The sequence below is a fragment of the Moschus berezovskii genome, chromosome 1, assembly GCF_049115385.1.
Source record: "Moschus berezovskii isolate FMDL1 chromosome 1, NW_MosBer_1.0, whole genome shotgun sequence".
NCBI lineage: Eukaryota > Metazoa > Chordata > Mammalia > Artiodactyla > Moschidae > Moschus > Moschus berezovskii.
The window spans coordinates 57311382-57330421 of NC_142460.1; the positions used below are offsets into that span (position 1 = coordinate 57311382).

The 19040-nt window shown below is 35.7% G+C and overlaps 1 protein-coding gene across 1 annotated transcript in view; it reads left to right on the forward strand.

Annotated features, from left to right (window-relative positions):
* Positions 1-19040, forward strand: part of EPHA3 (EPH receptor A3) — a 432011-nt gene that overhangs the window by 357534 nt on the left and 55437 nt on the right. Inside the window, exons 10-11 of the mRNA XM_055433436.2 lie at positions 5467-5592; positions 12229-12414. Coding sequence (XP_055289411.1) covers positions 5467-5592; positions 12229-12414 — 312 coding nt within the window. The remainder of the gene's footprint in view (positions 1-5466; positions 5593-12228; positions 12415-19040) is intronic.

Here is a 19040-nt window from a genome sequence, read left to right on the forward strand (position 1 = left end):
TATAGTCAGCTCTGCATGGCTGAAAGGCAAAGCGTATCTTCAATTTCCTTATTACTAGTTATTTGCTGAAATCTAAATAGGAATCTTTTTTCCTTTCTTAACTGCCAAGTAAATATAAACAACCTTTGTTTATGTGAAATGCCTGACTCCATTTTGTCAACCAACCAGGAGAAAGCCTTTAGAATAAACTTTACTTTGGAGTTACATGATATCCAATTGGTAAGGAAGTCAATGCTTTCCCCTCTTATTTTAATATCAAACAATTTAGTCCCTTTTTAATATTCTTTAAAATAAATACTGTTTTAAGAAACAAAGTATGTGTATCTAATAAAAAGACTCATTTTTTTTTTCCTTCTGGTGAAACAAATCATTCCAGGTGTTTTGCTTTTCCAAACTATGGCTCAGTTTATTGTGGCAATTACTAATCAGTGGCATGTCCTCCTGGAAATTAGTACAAAGATTATACTCATTCTTATATGTTCTCCAATAATCACACTGTAACTAATGTAGTCTTGTAAGCATTACTTTCTTTGGCATTCGCTGTTGCCTTCTATAAATGTTTTCAGTTCAACATGATACTTCCTATCAGTCATTGAACTTCCATCTAAAAGTTGTAACTTTACAGTAAAACCTTGATGATCTGTTGTTACCATGTAGGAAGCATATAGTAGATTAAAGAAAAAATTGTTTTCCAAAATGTAAGTTAAAGTAGGATGGACAGAAAGGCAGAGTTCACAGAAAGCATTGTTTGATTTTTCCATCTCATTATAGAATAATTCACAGAAAAACCAATATCAATAATATAATATCAATATCTCATTCTAGAGTAGTTAGGTCTACAACTCAAAAGTTTTAAAAGAGTGCATGAACAAGTTACAGGATATTTATCTAGCTTTTCCTTCACGATTCCCCAAAACACTGCATCACATTCACCATGCATAAATCAGTCAAAACAGTTGCATTCCTGTGGATTAAGTTGATCTTAATCTGAGTTGGACAATGGATATAAATATTGTCTTTAGAGCAGGCCATACTGATTTGGTTCTTTATATATGAATTATAAATCTCATAAACTTGAAGCATTGATAAATTTCTGTGTGCCAGTTTTAAGCAGGTTCCTCTATGACTCCAATCTGCTTTAGCTGTTGGTTTTTATGGCGGAGTTTGCTAAAGCTTTAATTTTCTTCAAATGCACAATGTACTTATGATAGCCAAACAAAAAAGAAGTGTGTTTTACCCTAGCTTTAAGGACATAAAGTAACTTATATGCCTGTCATAAACTTTCTGTGTCTTAATGCTACAGCTGGTTTATTTCAGACCATTTATTTGGTATTACTTTGAAAAGCTCTAGCTATGAACCATTCCCTCCAGCCTTGTTACAAATCCTATAATATTGCTTCAAAAGGAAAGAAATGTGTTTCACCTCCTAAGATCCTGTCCCCTTGGCCTCTCTGCCTGGGCCTTTTTACTTTTTTGCTATCCTTAGGGCAACTCATGCTGGTAAAATGGAAATGTAAATTACTGTGTTTGCACAGAACGAGCTGTAAAGTAGTGCAGCTTAACACGTGTGCATGTGTTTATTATCTGGTTTTCTTGACACAGCCCAGTTACTCTGTGTGTTGCTCTTAATTATTGGTGTGAAGGGATTATGCGCTTGCATCCTGAATCACCTGACTCCTGGAACCTCTGGGGATAGCAGTTAAAAATCAGCAGCCAGAGCTCCCATGGTGAACAGGCCATTTTTCTTGGAGATGTGTGTATATGTGTTTATATTTGTATTGTATCTCTAAATGTCATGTGGATAGAAAAGCCATTTACTTGATTTTAATCAATCGTGATGAATTTGATTGATTTTATACAGGAATGACTATTTAATTTTTAGATTATTTAGTAATATGGGTACTCTCTAGGGTTGACAGGAATGGAATGGTAACTAAAGCACACTTTCAAGACTGTTTAAAGCTGGTGCTTATTTAAAATGTTTGAGACATCCTTCCTAACAACTCATTTTAAAATTCTCTTTGTAATTCCTCTTTAAATTTACGTATAGTTGATTTACAATTTTAGTTTCACATGTGCACCATAGTTATTCAGGATTTTTACAGATCATATGCCATTAAAAGTTTCTATGAGTAAATGGCTATAACTCCTATGCTAAACAATATATTTTTGTTGCTTACCTAATTTATATGCAGTAATTTGTATCCCTTAGCCCCATATCCATATTTTGCCAGTGAACATCTCCCAAGCTGATTTCCTTAAATTCAGCAAGGTGGAATATTTGTAACTGTTTACTAGAAAAAAAAAAAATTTTCCATGTAATTTTTAAAGGTGCTACCATTTCCCTTGAAAAGGAATGCCAGATTTTCTTACTTTACTAGTCGCCAAACTTAAAATGACTAGGGGGAAAATCAAAACGGGATGGTCACACATTCTAGCCTTCATTTGATGTGTCTTCTTTAAAATGTAACCAAAATGACTAAACAGAAAAGTTCTAAGAAGACTTCATTTCCTGACATCTTTTACTAAATCCTCGGTTACTTCTACTGTTTTCTTTATCCCAAAGCAAGAAAATTTATTTGCTTGTTTTAACAGTAAAATGTTTTAATATTGATAATGTAGAAATAGTTCTAGTGTAATAATGTAAAATAGTAGACCACTGTACTAAACAGTGACTATTTTTATAGGAAGCAATAATGTTTATAATAACAGCAGAAGCATGCAAGCTGATGTGTGAGCTCCAAAGAAATGGGCATTTTTGAGCTCAAATTCTGTCTCCACGAAACCAAAGGATATTTCTATTTGTGAATAAACCTTCTTGGAAAATCCCATGGACGGAGGAGCCTGGTGGGCTGCAGTCCCTGGGGTCGCTAAGAGTCGGACACGACTGAGCGACTTCACTTTCACTTTTCACTTTCATGCATTGGAGAAGGAAATGGCATCCCACTCCAGTGTTCTTGCCTGGAGAATCCCAGGGACAGAGGAGCCGTCTATGGGGTCACACAGAGTCGGACACGACTGAAGCGACAGCAGCAGCAGCAGCAACATGAAGTTACTAATAATGGCAGTTGGCTCTGTCATTTCCTGGGCAATAACTACAATCACAGTCACTCAATGCTAGGCACTTGAAAAGCATATTTTTCAGAACTTTCCTCCTCTTATGCCTAGTATGTTCTTTGTACTGCAGAAAAGTAGAGTGCTTACTTCAAATCAGCTCCACTCACAGTTTGCCCAGAGAAAGGGCAAAAAACTTTCTCCTTTTTTGTGAATGTTGACTCCCTAGCTATGGGTGTCATCACAATCATTGACACTCTGCCCCTGGATGGAGAGTGGTTGCCCTTTTCCAAAGTTGGGGTCAACACCAGGCAGAGGAAGGAGGGTCTAACCCATCTTCTCCTCAATTCTCCACGTGCTCCCGCACCTTTCATACCTATTCTGTTGCCTCAACAGCATCCGCAGAAGAGGCCGAGGAAAATGGTTTTTACCTCCAATCTCTCCCAGTCACCATTTCTCTTATAATCCATTTATTCTTATGCTTTATATTTCTTTACTCAAAATGTCTATGGAAGTTTCCCAGGAATATAAATTATTATGTCATGTAACATGGCATTCACAGAGTTATCCTGTAGATTTGCAAACGAATCATTTCTTAATCTAAATTCTGAAATCCTGGACTCATTGGCTGAATGGCCATGGTGCTGAAGGCTCTCTGGAACATTTGCTCTCATGACAGTCCCTACACCTGTTTCATGTGAACTACCAAACTGACTCAAAGAAACCTTCAGAAATTCCAGAATGTTCAGGTGTGATTTTGCCATTAAGATTTTTCTATTAAAAAGTGGTATCAGAAAAGAAAATTTCTGATTTTATTTGCTATTTTAGTATTTTTTAAAAATCCTTCAATAATATAGTGTGATAAGAGAAAAAATGTGTCACTATTAAGTGTCCACTTTCCTAGCTAAAATAATCTTACCAATGTTACTAAAATTAAAATCAAAATCAGTTATATTGATGCATAAAATGTGGGAGTTTATTATTATTTAATGTTAAAGCATTAGTGTTATGTTCTTTAATAGATTTTAGGTTTCCTTTTTAGAGAAAGTTTTCAGAGGAAGTTTCTTGAACATTCAAAATTGTTTCTAATATGAATTATTTTTCTAAATATAGAAATTTCATTAAAATTAAACCAAATTCAAAATGATTCCCCTATATCTTTTGTCTGTGCAGTTTTAATTTGGAACATTGTGAAAATTTTCTATCTTCAGAATGATTAAATAAACTATGAAGAAAATTTATATTTGATAAGCTATAAATATGATTTATGTTTGGAATTTAGGTCTTTAGCACCATTATTAAACTTATGGATAATAATTGTATTGCCTTTAACTATATTGAAAACTAGGTGGTCACCTTTCCAGGTGACCCTAGGGGTAAAGAACCCGCCTGACAATTAAGGAAACCTTAGAGATGTGGGTTTGATTCCTGGGTCAGGAAGATTCCCTCGAGGAGGGCATGGCAACCCACTCCAGTGTTCTTGTTTGGAGAACCCCATGGATAGAGGAGCCTGCAGGGCTATGATCCATAGGGTCACAAAGAATCGGACACAACTGAAATGACTTAGCGTGGACTCATGTTGAAAAGCTCCACACAGTAAGATTTCAGTTAACTGATGTTATATCTCTTGTGTACTCAGTCATGTCTGACTCTGTGACCCCATGGACTGTAGCCTGCCAAGCTTCTCTATCCATGGGATTTTCCAGGCAAGAATAGTAGAGTGGGTTGACATTTCTTCCTCCAGGGATCTTCTCCACTCAGGGATTGAACCCATGGTCTCCTGTGTCTCCTGCATTGGCAAGTGGATTCTCTACCATTGAACCACCAAGGAAGCCCATATATACACATACTCACAGTTTAAATTAGGTCTATAATTGAAGTGAAGAATTTTGAATGACTGTTAACAAAAGCAGAACAGTGTCAGACAAAAACATGCTATTTGATATCCTCTAATTAATTTATCTATAATTACAGCAGCTATCCCACCTTATGAGAGTATTTCAGAAACTTTCCTTTATTGTCACACATGACATTATAATAGATATTTGGTTATTTCATTGTTGAATCACACATGTGTGATAGTGTGAAGGCATTAACTCACTCTTGTTTCAGGTAGTCATTTCTGGGCAGACTCAATTCTAAACCATTCTTCTCAAGAACCCCCTCATTTTCCTTCTACTGCTTTTACAGAGAAAACTCCTCTCTCTGTCTCATTACAAGGAATATTTTTTCTTAAATTGTTTAACTTATTTACTCTAACTTTTCCGTCTGATAATTTCTGTGAATAAACCAAAGGTTGATGCAGTTCAATGTCATGGGACTTTTTTAAACTAATAATGTTATCATAAAACTTTCTCAGTAAAGTTTTATACATAGAGCTACAGTAATGCCTTTCTTCCTTTCTTTAAACAGTAAAACTTCCAGGTCTCAGAACTTACGTTGACCCACACACATATGAGGACCCTACCCAAGCAGTTCATGAGTTTGCTAAGGAATTGGATGCCACCAACATATCCATTGACAAAGTTGTTGGAGCAGGTAAGCACCACAGTAATCCCAATGCCAACCAAATATGTTAATTACAACTTTACAGCTATGCATAAGAATGCTGCCTGAGATTGATTGCTCGTACTCTCAGGTCCATTTATATTGCTTTGAAAGGGGACATTTTCGGATTTCATGATGAAAGGCAAGCAGTAAATAAATGCAGGAGTATTTAATGGAATGGAATGATTTCAAAGGTACCAGACTTACAGGTTACGTCCAGCTTTTTATTTATTGAGTTTCAGAGGCTGCAGCCACAGCAGCTCAGTCTCCCCACGGTTATTCTGATCATGTGTCACAAAGTCTATTTGGCTAAATGGAAATCATGGGATAAAAGTGTGTCTTTCTTTAAATTAGCCTACTAAGTGAAAAATTTTGATTTGTAGGGAAAAAAGTAATTCTTGACTCTTCTTTGGAATTAGGAAACACAAAATAAAATTTAAAAATGATGTATTTTATATAAATTCCATCAAAATTGTATTGAGAGAATAGTTTAAATAATATGAAGTGCTCCATTTTAATACCTGCCTGCAACACTATATAGTCTTAAATTATTTGTGTTGAAGTTTGTTTTCACATAGATATATTTTTGTTTTAATTATTAATTTGCTCAATCGTAAATTCATTAACACCTATGGAGTGATTATTAATTGTAGATTCATATTTTCAAAAATTATAGATATTTATAAAATAACAATGTTTTGTACAGTTATGTATAAATATATGGCATTCATAATATATGCATTGTCTATTTGAATAAAACTACTACTCAAAAGAAAAATAAACAACACTGTACAATAATTACACACATCACCTCATTCTTCAATATTGCTTTAAACACAAACTAGTTATGTTGATGTGGGAAGTAGAGTGAAAGACTGAAAAATGAATTCTCTGCATTATGCATTCCATATCAGGTCACATTTTCTGCAAGTACTATATATGATTGATTCTTTTTTACACACATGTAAATATAATTTTCTCTGTTTCTTTTTCTCTGCACTGAAGAAATATTTAGAATTCAAATAGTATTTACTATTCAAGGAGGATAATATGAGTGATTCACATATTATCTAAATAAAAAGTTTAGTAAATCTCTCTTCTATTTTTTTTTAATGTTATATACTCCTAAAACTCAAATGTGTGGGTAGTATGAAACCATCAGTTCATAAAAGGAAACAAGAGTAAGTACTTCTTTTTTCACAATCTAAGACTTAAGAACATACACATTCACTGCACATCTATGTTAATCCAGCTAAAATTAATCCAGATATATATTTATTACTCTCTTTCATTTGTATAGTTCTGCTTCATCAACTGCTCCATAGTGCAGAAGGGTTTTGTCATGCTGGTTTTAATGTTGCCCCACAAGAGTGCACTGTTCTCCAGCATGGAAGCTGCAATAGCATATGAAGCACCCTCAGCTGGAGAATGTGGTGAGAGAAGGAAAATCTACTCATGGTCAGCCAATGTCCAAAAGGCCAGACATATTGCAACCTCAAAATTTGGGGCCTTCTGCATTAAGAAAAACTTATATATACAGATGCTATTGACAAAGTCAGATATCTAGAACACAGTGTGTGCTTATGTTAGTCACTCAGCTGTGTTCAACTCTTTCCAACCCCATGGACTGTAGCCCATCAGGATCTTCCATCCATGGAATTCTCTAGGCATGAATAATGGAGTGGGTTTCCATCCCCTTCTCCCGGGGATCTTCTTGACCCAGAGATCAAACCCAGGTCTCCCATATTGCAGGCAAATACTTTACCATCTGAGCCACCAAGGAAGCCCATATACATACAGGTATTATTGACAAGCCAGGTACCTAGAACACAGTAGGGTGAGATAAAACATACTCCTTTAAAATGGTCTCTGATCAATAAGATAAAGGGAAAGCCTATCTGTACTGAATCACTTAATAATCCCTGATGCTCATTAAAAATTAGAGCAGATCCTCTTTGATTTCTCTTCAAGCATATTTGCAAAAAATTAGAGATATGCCCCATTTTCAGTATTTTGCACCCTATAGTCTCATTTGCCACATAAGAGCTATAAAACTGCCTGTTTTATTTGCAAATATATATATATGTATATCTTCAAGATATATTATGCTTCTCCTGGAAGATTTCTTTATAATGCTGCTGCTGCTGCTAAGTCGCTTCAGTCGTGTCCGACTCTGTGCGACCCCATAGACGGCAGCCCACCAGGCTCCACCGTCCCTGGGATTCTCCAGGCAAGAACACTGGAGTGGGTTGCCATTTCCTTCTCCTTCTTTATAATATACACTCCTAATTCTAGTCTGTCTTGATTAGGCTTTAAATGATTTGTCATTACCAAAATAGAATATGAAATCAAGATTTTGAAAGCTATAATGTTTAAACTATTTTGTTTCATAATATTTTAAATGTCTACAAAAATAGATGAAATTGTGTAATAGTATAATGAACCTGAAAGTGAAAGTGTTAGTCACTCAGTCTTGTCTGACTCTTTGTGACCCCATGGACTATAGCTCACCAGGCTCCTCTGTCCATAGAACTCTCCAGGCAAGAATAATGGAGTGTGTTGCCATTCCCTTCTCCAGGGGATCTTTCCTACTCAGGGATCAAATCCAGGTCTTCTGCATTGCAGGCAGACTCTTTATTTCCTGAGCCACCAGGGAAGCCTACCATAATGATCCTGCATGTACTCATTTCTGCAACAACTTCAATCACAATTCACTTATGACCAATCTCGTTTCATCTATACTCTTAACCACTTTCTATACCTCTCTAAATTTTTAAAATAATGCTGTTCACAAAAATTAGTAATCATGCTAGATGGATTAGCAGCTATCTTCCACTGTTAAAGAGCTGAATATATTATTCAATCAAAGAATTTTTATAGTCAATTAAATATAGAGGAAAGCTATGTGGACAAATTCTAGTTTTAGGTCAAGAATTTTATTCAAAGAAATAGATTTAATAGAAACTCTTATTTACACATTTAATAGCCAGAAGGATTATAACCATATTGGAAATTACAAAATTAAAACTGAGGCATAAGTTAATTTTCTCAAAGTAGTATAATTTTTTTAGTGAGGAATTTAATGGCAAGCCACTCCAGTACTCTTGCCTAGAAAATCCCATGGATGGAGCAGCCTGGTAGGCTGCAGTCCATGGGGTCGCTAAGGGTCAGACACGACTGAGCGACTTCACTTTCACTTTTCACTTTCACACATTGGAGAAGTAAATGGCAACCCACTCCAGTGTTCTTGCCTGGAGAATCCCAGGAATGGGGGAGCCTGGTGGGCTTCCGTCTATGGGGTCACACAGAGACGGACACGACTGAAGTGACTTAGCAGCAGCAGCAGCAGCAGAAGAATTCCTAATTTTATCCCTCAATCTGAAGTTTTCTATAGATTGAAAATATGTAATTCCAATACTGTGTTAGACATTCAAATGGTTTCATTTTATCAGACTTTTAAATAGGTATTATTATTACCATTTAACCAGATGAGGAAACAGAAGCTGAAAATTTGAACGGCCCAGTGTCACGTAGACATTAATTGGAAAACCAAAATTTGAACCTTGTACTTTTCAACTTCAAAATCTATGCTAGACACTACTGATCACAATAGTGCCTTCTAAGAATTTTTTTGAGGATTAACAGATAATTCATGTATAGTGTTTAGCTTATATAACAGAATTGCTCAATATGTATTTTTATTATGTTTTTATTAAAACAATGAAAGGAGAATGGGTTTTGAGGGTCTTTCTACTTAAACACAAGTGTATTTTTTCCTTTTCTAAATGAAATTAGTATAAAAAATTTTATGTTGAGCAATTGTGCTTTGTGCATCTTAAATCAAAATACAGTCTGCCTATTCTCTTAAAACATATTTTATTTTAAAGAGCAAATACACAGTGATGCACGTAATTGCTATTTTAAAAAATCAAGAGTATCTTCACAAATAATCTTCTTGTAGCTGTGTTTTTATTTAGAAATGATATAATCTACTTTTTTTTCCCTTATGGGTGCAAATCTAATTGAATAAGATCATGTAAAACTTGACTAGATGAAAAAATCAGGCATTCATTCCATTTGCCCAGTCTTTTTTGATTTTTCCAACAGTGTCCTTTTAAGAACAGTTCTTATAAAGCGACTTGAATTAAAATTTAACATTTCTGTGTCCAGTGTGGGCTTTCCTGGTGGCTCAGAATGTAAAGAATCTGCCTCCCATGCAGGAGACCTGGGTTCAATCCCTGGGTTGGGAAAATCCCCTGGAGAAAGAAATGGCAACCCAATTCACTCCAGTATTCTTGCCTGGAGAATTTCATGTGTCCAAAAGAACCTGCTGAGCTACAGTCCATAGGGTTGCAAAGGGTCAGACACGACTGAGTGATGAACACACACACATGTGTATACTTTATTTGTCACAGTTTCTAGTATTTATCAGGTGAAATAAGCACATTTCTAAATTTTATTATTTTTAAAAAATACTGGCATTACTGAAACACCACTTTCTGGATTTCAAAATCCAGTGTCCACGTGTCCAGCTTTCCCATTGAGAACAAGGGAAAAAACATTAATTGGGCCACTTGAAATTTAAAGTGTTCCCCTATGACTTCCCTAGTGAGGTACTTTCAGAATATAATTTTCTTTACAAATACTTGTCCAATAGGACATTAAATGTGTTATCACCATCATCATCACAACCATCTCTTCTTACATTAACACAATTTGACATTTTAAAAAGAACTTTTCTATTTATTCTTCACTTTGAGCTAACTCTTAAGAGGTAGATAATTCATCTTTCTTATACTATGTTTGTACTCAAAGAAGAAGTAGTAAACAACACTTAGATGGCACTTATTATGTTTCTGTCTCTCTTCTAAGTGCTTCACATATTTTAATTCCTTTAACTGTACCAAAATTTTATGAAGTAGAAAATAATTGGTGTCCCTATGTTACAGATAAAGAGACAAAGGCATAGAATCACAGTCATGCAAAATCACACAGATAATAAGTGACAGATGCAAAATTAGACCCTAGACAATCTGGCTTCAGAATGCATAGTCTGTGTTACAGTTCTTTACTATCTATCCTATCAAATAAGTGTCTTGTCATTTAGAATAAATAGTCATGATATCCAAATTTAAAACACGATCCATGACACCATATTGATACATGATAATGGCAAAACTTTATTTCAGAATGTGAAAATTCATTATGAATGCCTCCTTATGGTTTATCCAAAATTAATGTTTACAAAGAGTGCATAGGAGTTAGGCAATGTTCTGATAACACTGCATAAAGAAACTCTTAGTCTTGCTTACAAATTTTAGCGATGTACTTTGCATCCTGACATCTCCTAATGTTCATGTATCTATAACAGCATATTCTTCCTTTGATTTAAAAAAGATCATTGAATGTTCTCAAGTTCTGCCCCAACTCTCCCTATAATCCTGAAAACACACTAGCTGCAGATATTGCTATCTTCTCTATGCTTTCTTGAGGGAAAGAAATTAGATCTGCCTTCATTAACATTATATCTATGTGTTTTTCATAGTTTCTGTCACACTGTTGCCAATTGATCAGTATTTATTAAATAAATGTATGAATAACTGCTTTTGGACATTAACTGACTTTAATAAGTTACAGCCTAAGTCATTGTTTTGAAAACAGTTGTCAAGACTGGATTTCTGAGCAAGATTCAAATCTGGGAAATACATTTATAGGGATGTGGTTGGTAAATCAATAGGACAACCTGCTGCTTTGTGGAGAGAAGGATTTACTTGGATGAAAAATAGAGAAGAAGCATCTCACTTCTTGACACCTTGGGCTTGTGTAAAAACTCACAGCAAGAGGGTTGGACCAAAAATGCTTTTCCATTCCACAGAGGCCTAAAAATTGATCATGTAATTTTCCTTTTCAGAAAAATATCTCATTTGCTATTAAAAATCACTTTTAAAGTTGTACAAAACCCATCTAGTTACACAACATTAGGATTTCTTTAACAAACCAGACACATTCTATATCTGACACTATTTAGTGGCCATCACTGTCGCTAACACATGTCCGACTCTGCAACACCACAGAATGCAGCATGCCAGCTTCCCTGTCCTTCACTATCTCCCAGAGTTGGTGAAGCCATCCAACCATATCATCCTCTGTTGCTCCTGCTTTCAGAAAGCAGAAATATGTAGTCAAATTGGTCCTCTTGGTGAAAACAAAATGGCAAGACACATCTCAAATTTAATCAAGTGCTTAACTCATTGTACTGGTGCTGCTCTGTTGATTATTTTGAGGCTATGAGAATAAGGAGTGAGAAGTCTAATAGACACAGCTTTCAACTTTCTTCTTATTTCATATTTCCTTCTTCCTTTCATATTTCATTATTCATAATGCAATATTTCAGAAGACTCAAAGCTTATCACATTTATCACCAGGGTATGGATGGACTAGGGTTTTTAGGGAGTCTCAGATTACCATCTTCCAAAATAATTTGGAGGTCTATGAGTGTACATCTTGCAGGTCAAGGGTGTAAATATTTTGAATTGAATTGTTGAGATAAAACAGTTGCTCTCTACTAATGATTTTTGTAATATCATTTCTTGCCTTTTCTTGTTGCTTTCTTCCGCATTCTAACAGGTGAATTTGGAGAGGTGTGCAGCGGCCGTTTAAAACTTCCTTCAAAAAAAGAGATTTCAGTGGCCATCAAGACCTTAAAAGTGGGCTACACAGAAAAGCAGAGGAGAGACTTCTTAGGCGAAGCAAGCATTATGGGACAATTTGACCATCCCAATATCATTCGACTGGAGGGAGTTGTTACTAAAAGTAAGTGAAGTCATAAAACTGATTATGTGTATGTTGAGCGGAGGTCATTTAAACCCAAAGCCAATAATTTAAGATTTGGGGTCTTATTTTTCATAAGTCTCTGTTAGTCTTGACCATAAAAACAAAACAGTTTAGGATTAACACATAGTCAAGAGATCAAATATATTTAACTAGTATTATATTGACAGTGCTATTCTAGATCTTAAAAAGCTTTTAAAAGTTTAGGAGCTAAACCTTGGACTATATTAAGACATGTGGGTTAAAAAAATAGTTAAGTGAATTGTGTAGAACTTGGTGTTATGTGGAGTAGTAGGGAAAACTAATGACTCAGTTTTGACAGAAATTGCTGGGAACTCCCAGATAGCTGCCTTTTCTATTATTGTTCACCAGTTTCATTTAAGCTTCCAAATCTTTACCCCCCTGGCTTTGGAAAAATTATGTGAGTTTGGGGAATGCTTCTGAGCTGTAAAGATTGGGATCACATTAGACCCAAGCCCTTTTCTCTGTTCTCTGTGGATTTCAAATAATTCTGATCTACAGTCCCAGATGGATTCTTGACTGCTCTGGCTCACAGCCTGTGATGGAGATCTGAACTTATTTCCATGATAGCTTCTCCAGCCAGGCTCAAAAGGGATCCCTTGAGGCAGATATGTGATTTTTGGCTCCAATCCCAATGAAAATCTCTTGAGAATGATCTGGAATTTATTTTTTTCTCAAGATTTTGGAGCACAAAATGAAGAATGAGTTAAATTGGCAACAAACTTCTTAAAGTGAAAGACAGCATATGGCAGAAAATTTGGCATCCTTTAGGGGATTATTCATTGGCACCATATTTACATATTCTATGGTTACCAACAGACATTACACATTATAATTTTCATGATGATATTTTTCTTTAACATTACATGGAGCACTTTTCAAATGGCACTAATACCTAGTCTCATTTTAGTGTGACTAAAAAGGCAATTCCTTATTCACAAGAGCATGGTATAATTGAAATATACCTTGATTTCCTTTAGAGTTTTTTGATATAGTAAGCAGGGTTAAGAACTTAGCAATGTAAAAGAACTTAGTCATAAACTATAAGCCCATATTGTCTTATTAGAAGCATATTTTTCCTTCTGTACTCATAAAAACAAGGCTACATTAGTTGTAACACTAAAACATTTTCTGATGAAAACATCTCTTTTAATTTTTAAAAATTAGTAATGAAAATACTGTTAATAGTACTAAGGATTAGAAAACTCTATTAAGTATTATTTTCTTCAGGGCAAGACCATATTTATAGAATATCCTACTTAATATTAGAATTATATAACCATGTCTCCCTGGGGTTTTAATAGTTGACTAACCTTTTAAAGCCCCCATATAATTCTCACCAAGTGGTTGTCCTTCAGATTTTGAGACCATTGTGAGAAGAAACCCACGGGTATTAAACTACATACTTATACAGACATTTTTCTTTTCATTCTCAATTTTCAAAATTCTCAGTTTTTTGTTTCCAGTGTAATGAGTTATTATTATACTGTTTTGTTTTGCTAGCTGTTTTCTACAAGTTCATCTACTGACTAATAAGCAAAATTAAACCATAATTATTGTGGAAGATTTTCTCATATAAAGAATGTAAAAATCAAATATGAATTACAGTCATCTGGCAAAGAAGCCCATTAAAAAAAACTAAGATTGAAATGCAAGAAAAAATGCATTTAAAAATTGACCTTAAAAAATTGCAGGTATTATACATTAAACATTTTAGTCAAGTAGGCGTCTGTAATATCCTAATATGAATTACAACTGTCTTATTCTTAGAGTGAAAGTTCTAAATTTGATATATCTCCTTGGTCAAATATGCATGCAAGAGGCTGCCAAATCTAACTATATAAATCCCAATCATCTCATATAGTGCAAACATAATAGAATTGCAAACCTAGAATTAGAATTTGAACTCCTTTAGTGTCATATTTAAAAGCTCTAAGTCTAGTGCCCTATTACAACTGAGGGGAAATAGAAATAACATGGCAGTTTTGTCACCGAAAGAAATTATTTAATCCACTCCTATCATTTTCTTTGTTTCCCAAGAATATATAATTGCTAAAACAACCTACTGGCAAAGCTCAGAAACATAGGTACAACTAGAAATACAGAGTTTATAATTTAGTGAACAAATTGTATTTCAAGAAGAAAAGAAAGCATATTGGTATCTAGATTAAGATCAGGGAGTCAGAGATCAAGCTCTGATTCAGCTCTCCTGGTCTGTGAGACATCTGACAAATCAAACCATTACAACAGACTCCCTCTGTTCACTTGTAACACAGAATTAGCAGTCCTGCTTCACTATTTCCAAGTCCTTTTGAGATCAATAAGATTCCATAGGAATATATTGTTAAATGGAATACAACTATGCAAATCTAAATGATCACTTCTGGTTGAGTTTGAAAAGATTTTGCTAGTTCATCAGGAGGTGTAGAAGAAAATTATTAAGAGCAATTCCTTTCTTTGCTCAAAGATAATTTTTATTATGACTATTAGTTATGTGCTTTGAAACACTGAATCTATTCTAATGTATCTTTTCAAGTTAGAGAAAGCCCTTTATTCAATTATTTTATTTTCATTTATTTGAATTGAGCCATAAACAATTTTAATGGTGTGGTTTTGAGCCTGATGATTTTAAACAAGAGAAGGTGAGAGAGTCTCTGATCTTTAAAGTAGCAGAAAGCTGGGGGCACAGTCCTGCTTAGAACTTCATACTAACATGTGTTATCAATTTCAGTCGACGTTCAAAATGATGGAACTTGTTTTTAGCAAATGTTTGATATTTCTGCCGACACACCATTATTCAAAAGATGTTCAGACTGCATCCAAGAAGACTTTCTATTGGTCACTTTTCACATAGTGAAACAGAAGGAATTATGTTGGATGAATTGGAGAAGGAAACGGCAACCCACTCCAGTGTTCTTGCCTAGAGAATCCCAGGGACGGGGGAGCCTGGTGGCCTGCCGTCTATGGGGTCGCACAGAGTTGGACACGACTGAAGTGACTTAGCAACAGCAGCAGCATGTTGGATGAGATGTTTTATGTTATTATTTGGGGATGGATTATTTTCTAAAATTTAAAAAGTAAGAATGCAACTTAGCTGTAACCTTGTATTATTGAGGAAAGTCATAGGCAGAAGATTAAGAGGATTTCTCATATTGAAAAGACTTCTATATTGGTGTGGGTGTCCACTGGACACCAAAAGCTCAATTATTTGCTTGCATTTTCTCTACATATGGTAATGAAATATTACTGGAATTAGTTGTCATTCTTTAGTGACTATGCCATATTATTTTTATTTCTTGTTTGCCTCTCTCTAAAACTTCTTTTTCACTTGTCTCAAGGACACTGCTTTCCATGTCGTAGTTTTAATAGACTATGTATATTTTATTAATAATTTGTAAAAGCAATTTGTTACAATAAATTTTAGAAACTGATGAAGCAAGTTATGCATTTGTGACTATAATTTGATATATGAGTTGAAAACATCTCTAAGTGACCATATCAACCAAGCTAGGAAAATCTCTAATCAATATATTAGAAGAAAAATAAGTAACACAGGGAATCTTATTTTTACATGTTTAAAAATTTCCTTATTTCCTCAACATTCTCCACTCATGTCTTTCTGTTGAATTGGCCACAATTATAAAATAATATGTTGCTATGTATTTCTCCCAAATTTAGATAGGATAGGCTTTGATGTTTTTGAACAATTATATTTAGTTTACAAAATTTGTTAGAGCATGAGTTGAATGTGCTCATATTGCCTCTTACAGAGTGCTAGTTTAAATCTGCAATATCTCTCCTAAAGGAAGAAGAAATATAACTTTACATTTAATTTGTGTCACAACTGAGTAATTCTAGTCTTACACAAATTCTTGCAGAAAGGAAAAAAAAAAAACACCACACATAAAGCTAGTGATAGCTTGATATCAAACCATACAGGAATATTATCAGAAAAGAAAATAAGAGATTAGTGTAACACATGAACAAGACATCAATAATACTGGGATAATTATGAAACCATAGCTAGCAATGTATTAAATAAAGATACCCTTTGGTGGGAATCTCATTGGTGGGGCTCAGATCATGAACTCCTTATTGCTGAATTCAGACTTAAATTGAAGAAAGTAGGGAAAACCACTCGACCATTCAGATATGACCTAAATCAAATCCCTTATGATTATACAGTGGAAGTAAGAAATAGATTTAAGGGTCTAGATCTGATAGATAGAGTGCCTGATGAACTCTGGATGGAGGTTCATGACACTGTACAGGAGACAGGGACCAAGACCATACCCATGGAAAAGAAATGCAAAAAAGCAAAATGGCTGTCTGAGGAGGCCTTACAAATAGCTGTGAAAAGAAGAGAAGCGAAAAGTAAAGGAGGAAAGGAAAGATATAAGCATCTGAATTCAGAGTTCCAAAGAATAGCAAGGAGAGATAAGAAAGCCTTCCTCAGCGATCAGTGCAAAGAAATAGAGGAAAACAACAGAATAGGGAAAACAAGAGATCTTTTCAAGAAAATTAGAGATACCAAGGGAACATTTCATGCAAAGATGGGCTCGATAAAGGACAGAAATGGTATGGACCTAACAGAAGCAGAAGATATTAAGAAGAGGTGGCAAGAATACACAGAAGAACTGTACAAAAAAGATCTTTATGACGAAGATAATCACGATGGTGTGATCACTCACCTGGAACCAGACATCTTGGAATGTGAAGTCAAGTGGGCCTTAGAGAGTATCACGATGAAGAAAGCTAGTGGAGGTGATGGAATTCCAATTGAGCTATTTCAAATCCTGAATGATGCTGTGAAAGTGTTGCACTCAATATGTCAGCAAATTTGGAAAACTCAGCAATGGCCACAGGACTGGAAAAGGTCAGTCTTCATTCCAATCCCAAAGAAAGGTAATGCCAAAGAATGCTCAAACTACCGCACAATTGCACTCATCTCACACACTAGTAAAGTCATGCTCAAAATTCTCCAAGCTAGGCTTCAGCAATATGTGAATCGTGAACTTCCAGATGTTCAAGCAGGTTTTAGAAAAGGCAGAGGCACCAGAGATCAAATTGCCTACATCCACTGGATCATGAGAGTTCCAGAAAAACATCTATTTCTGCTTCATTGACTATGCCAAGGCCTTTGACTGTGTGGGTCACAATAAACTGTGGAAAATTCTGAAAGAGATGGGAATGCCAGACCACCTGACCTGCCTCTTGAGAAACCTGTATTCAGGTCAGGAAGCAACAGTTAGAACTGGACATGGAACAACGGACTGGTTCCAAATAGGAAAAGGAGTACGTCAAGGTTGTATATTGTCACCCTGCTTATTTAACTTATATGCAGAGCACATCATGAGGAATGCTGGGCTGGAAGAAGCACAAGCTGAAATCAAGATTGCAGGGAGAAATATCAATAACCTCAGATATGCAGATGACACCACCCTTATGGCAGAAAGTGAAGAGGAACTCAAAGGCCTCTTGATGAAAGTGAAAGAGGAGAGTGAAAAGGTTGGCTTGAAGCTCAACATCCAGAAAACGAAGATCATGGCATGTGGTCCCATCACTTCTTGGGAAATAGATGGGGAAACAGTGGAAACAGTGTCAGACTTTATTTTTTTGGGTTCCAAAATCACTGCAGATGCTGATTGCAGCCATGAAATTAAAAGACGCTTACTCCTTGGAAGGAAAGTTATGACCAGCCTAGACAGCATATTAAAAAGCAGAGACATTACTTTGCCAACCAAGGTCCGTCTAGTCAAGGCTATGGTTTTTCCCGTGGTCATGCATGGATGTGAGAGTTGGACTGTGAAGAAAGCTGATCGCCGAAGAATTGATGCTTTTGAACTGTGGTGCTGGAGAAGACTCTTGAGAGTCCCTTGGACTGCAAGGAGATCCAACCAGTTCATTCTAAGGGAGATCAATCCTGGGTGTTCATTGGAAGGACTGATGCTAAAGCTGAAACTCCAATACTTTGGCCATCTCATGCGACGAGTTGACTCACTGGAAAAGACTCTGATGCTGGGAGCGACTGGGGGTAGGAGGAAACGGGGATGACAGAGAATGAGGGGGCTGGATGGCATCACCGACTCGATGTCATGAGTTTGAGTGAATTCCAGGAGTTGGTGATGGACAGGGAGGCCTGGCGTGCTGTGGTTCATGGGGTCGCTAAGAGTCAGACACAACTGAGCGACTGAACTGAACTGAACTGAACTGAACTTGGTGGGAGTGCAAACCAGTACAGCCACTATGGAGAACAGTGTGGAGATTCCTTAAAAAACTGGAAATAGAACTGCCATATGACCTAGCAATCCCACTTCTGGGTATACACACCGAGGAAACAAGAATTGAAAGAGACTCATGTACTCCAATGTTCAACACAGCACTGTTTATAATAGCTAGGACATGGAAGCAACCTAGATGTCCATCTGCAGATGAATGGATAAGAAAGCTTTGGTACATATACACAATGGAGTATTATTCAGCCATTAAAAAGAATACATTTGAATCAGTTCTAATGAGGTGGATGAAACTGGAGCCTATTATACAGAGTGAAGTAAGACAGAAAAAAACACCAATACAGAATATTA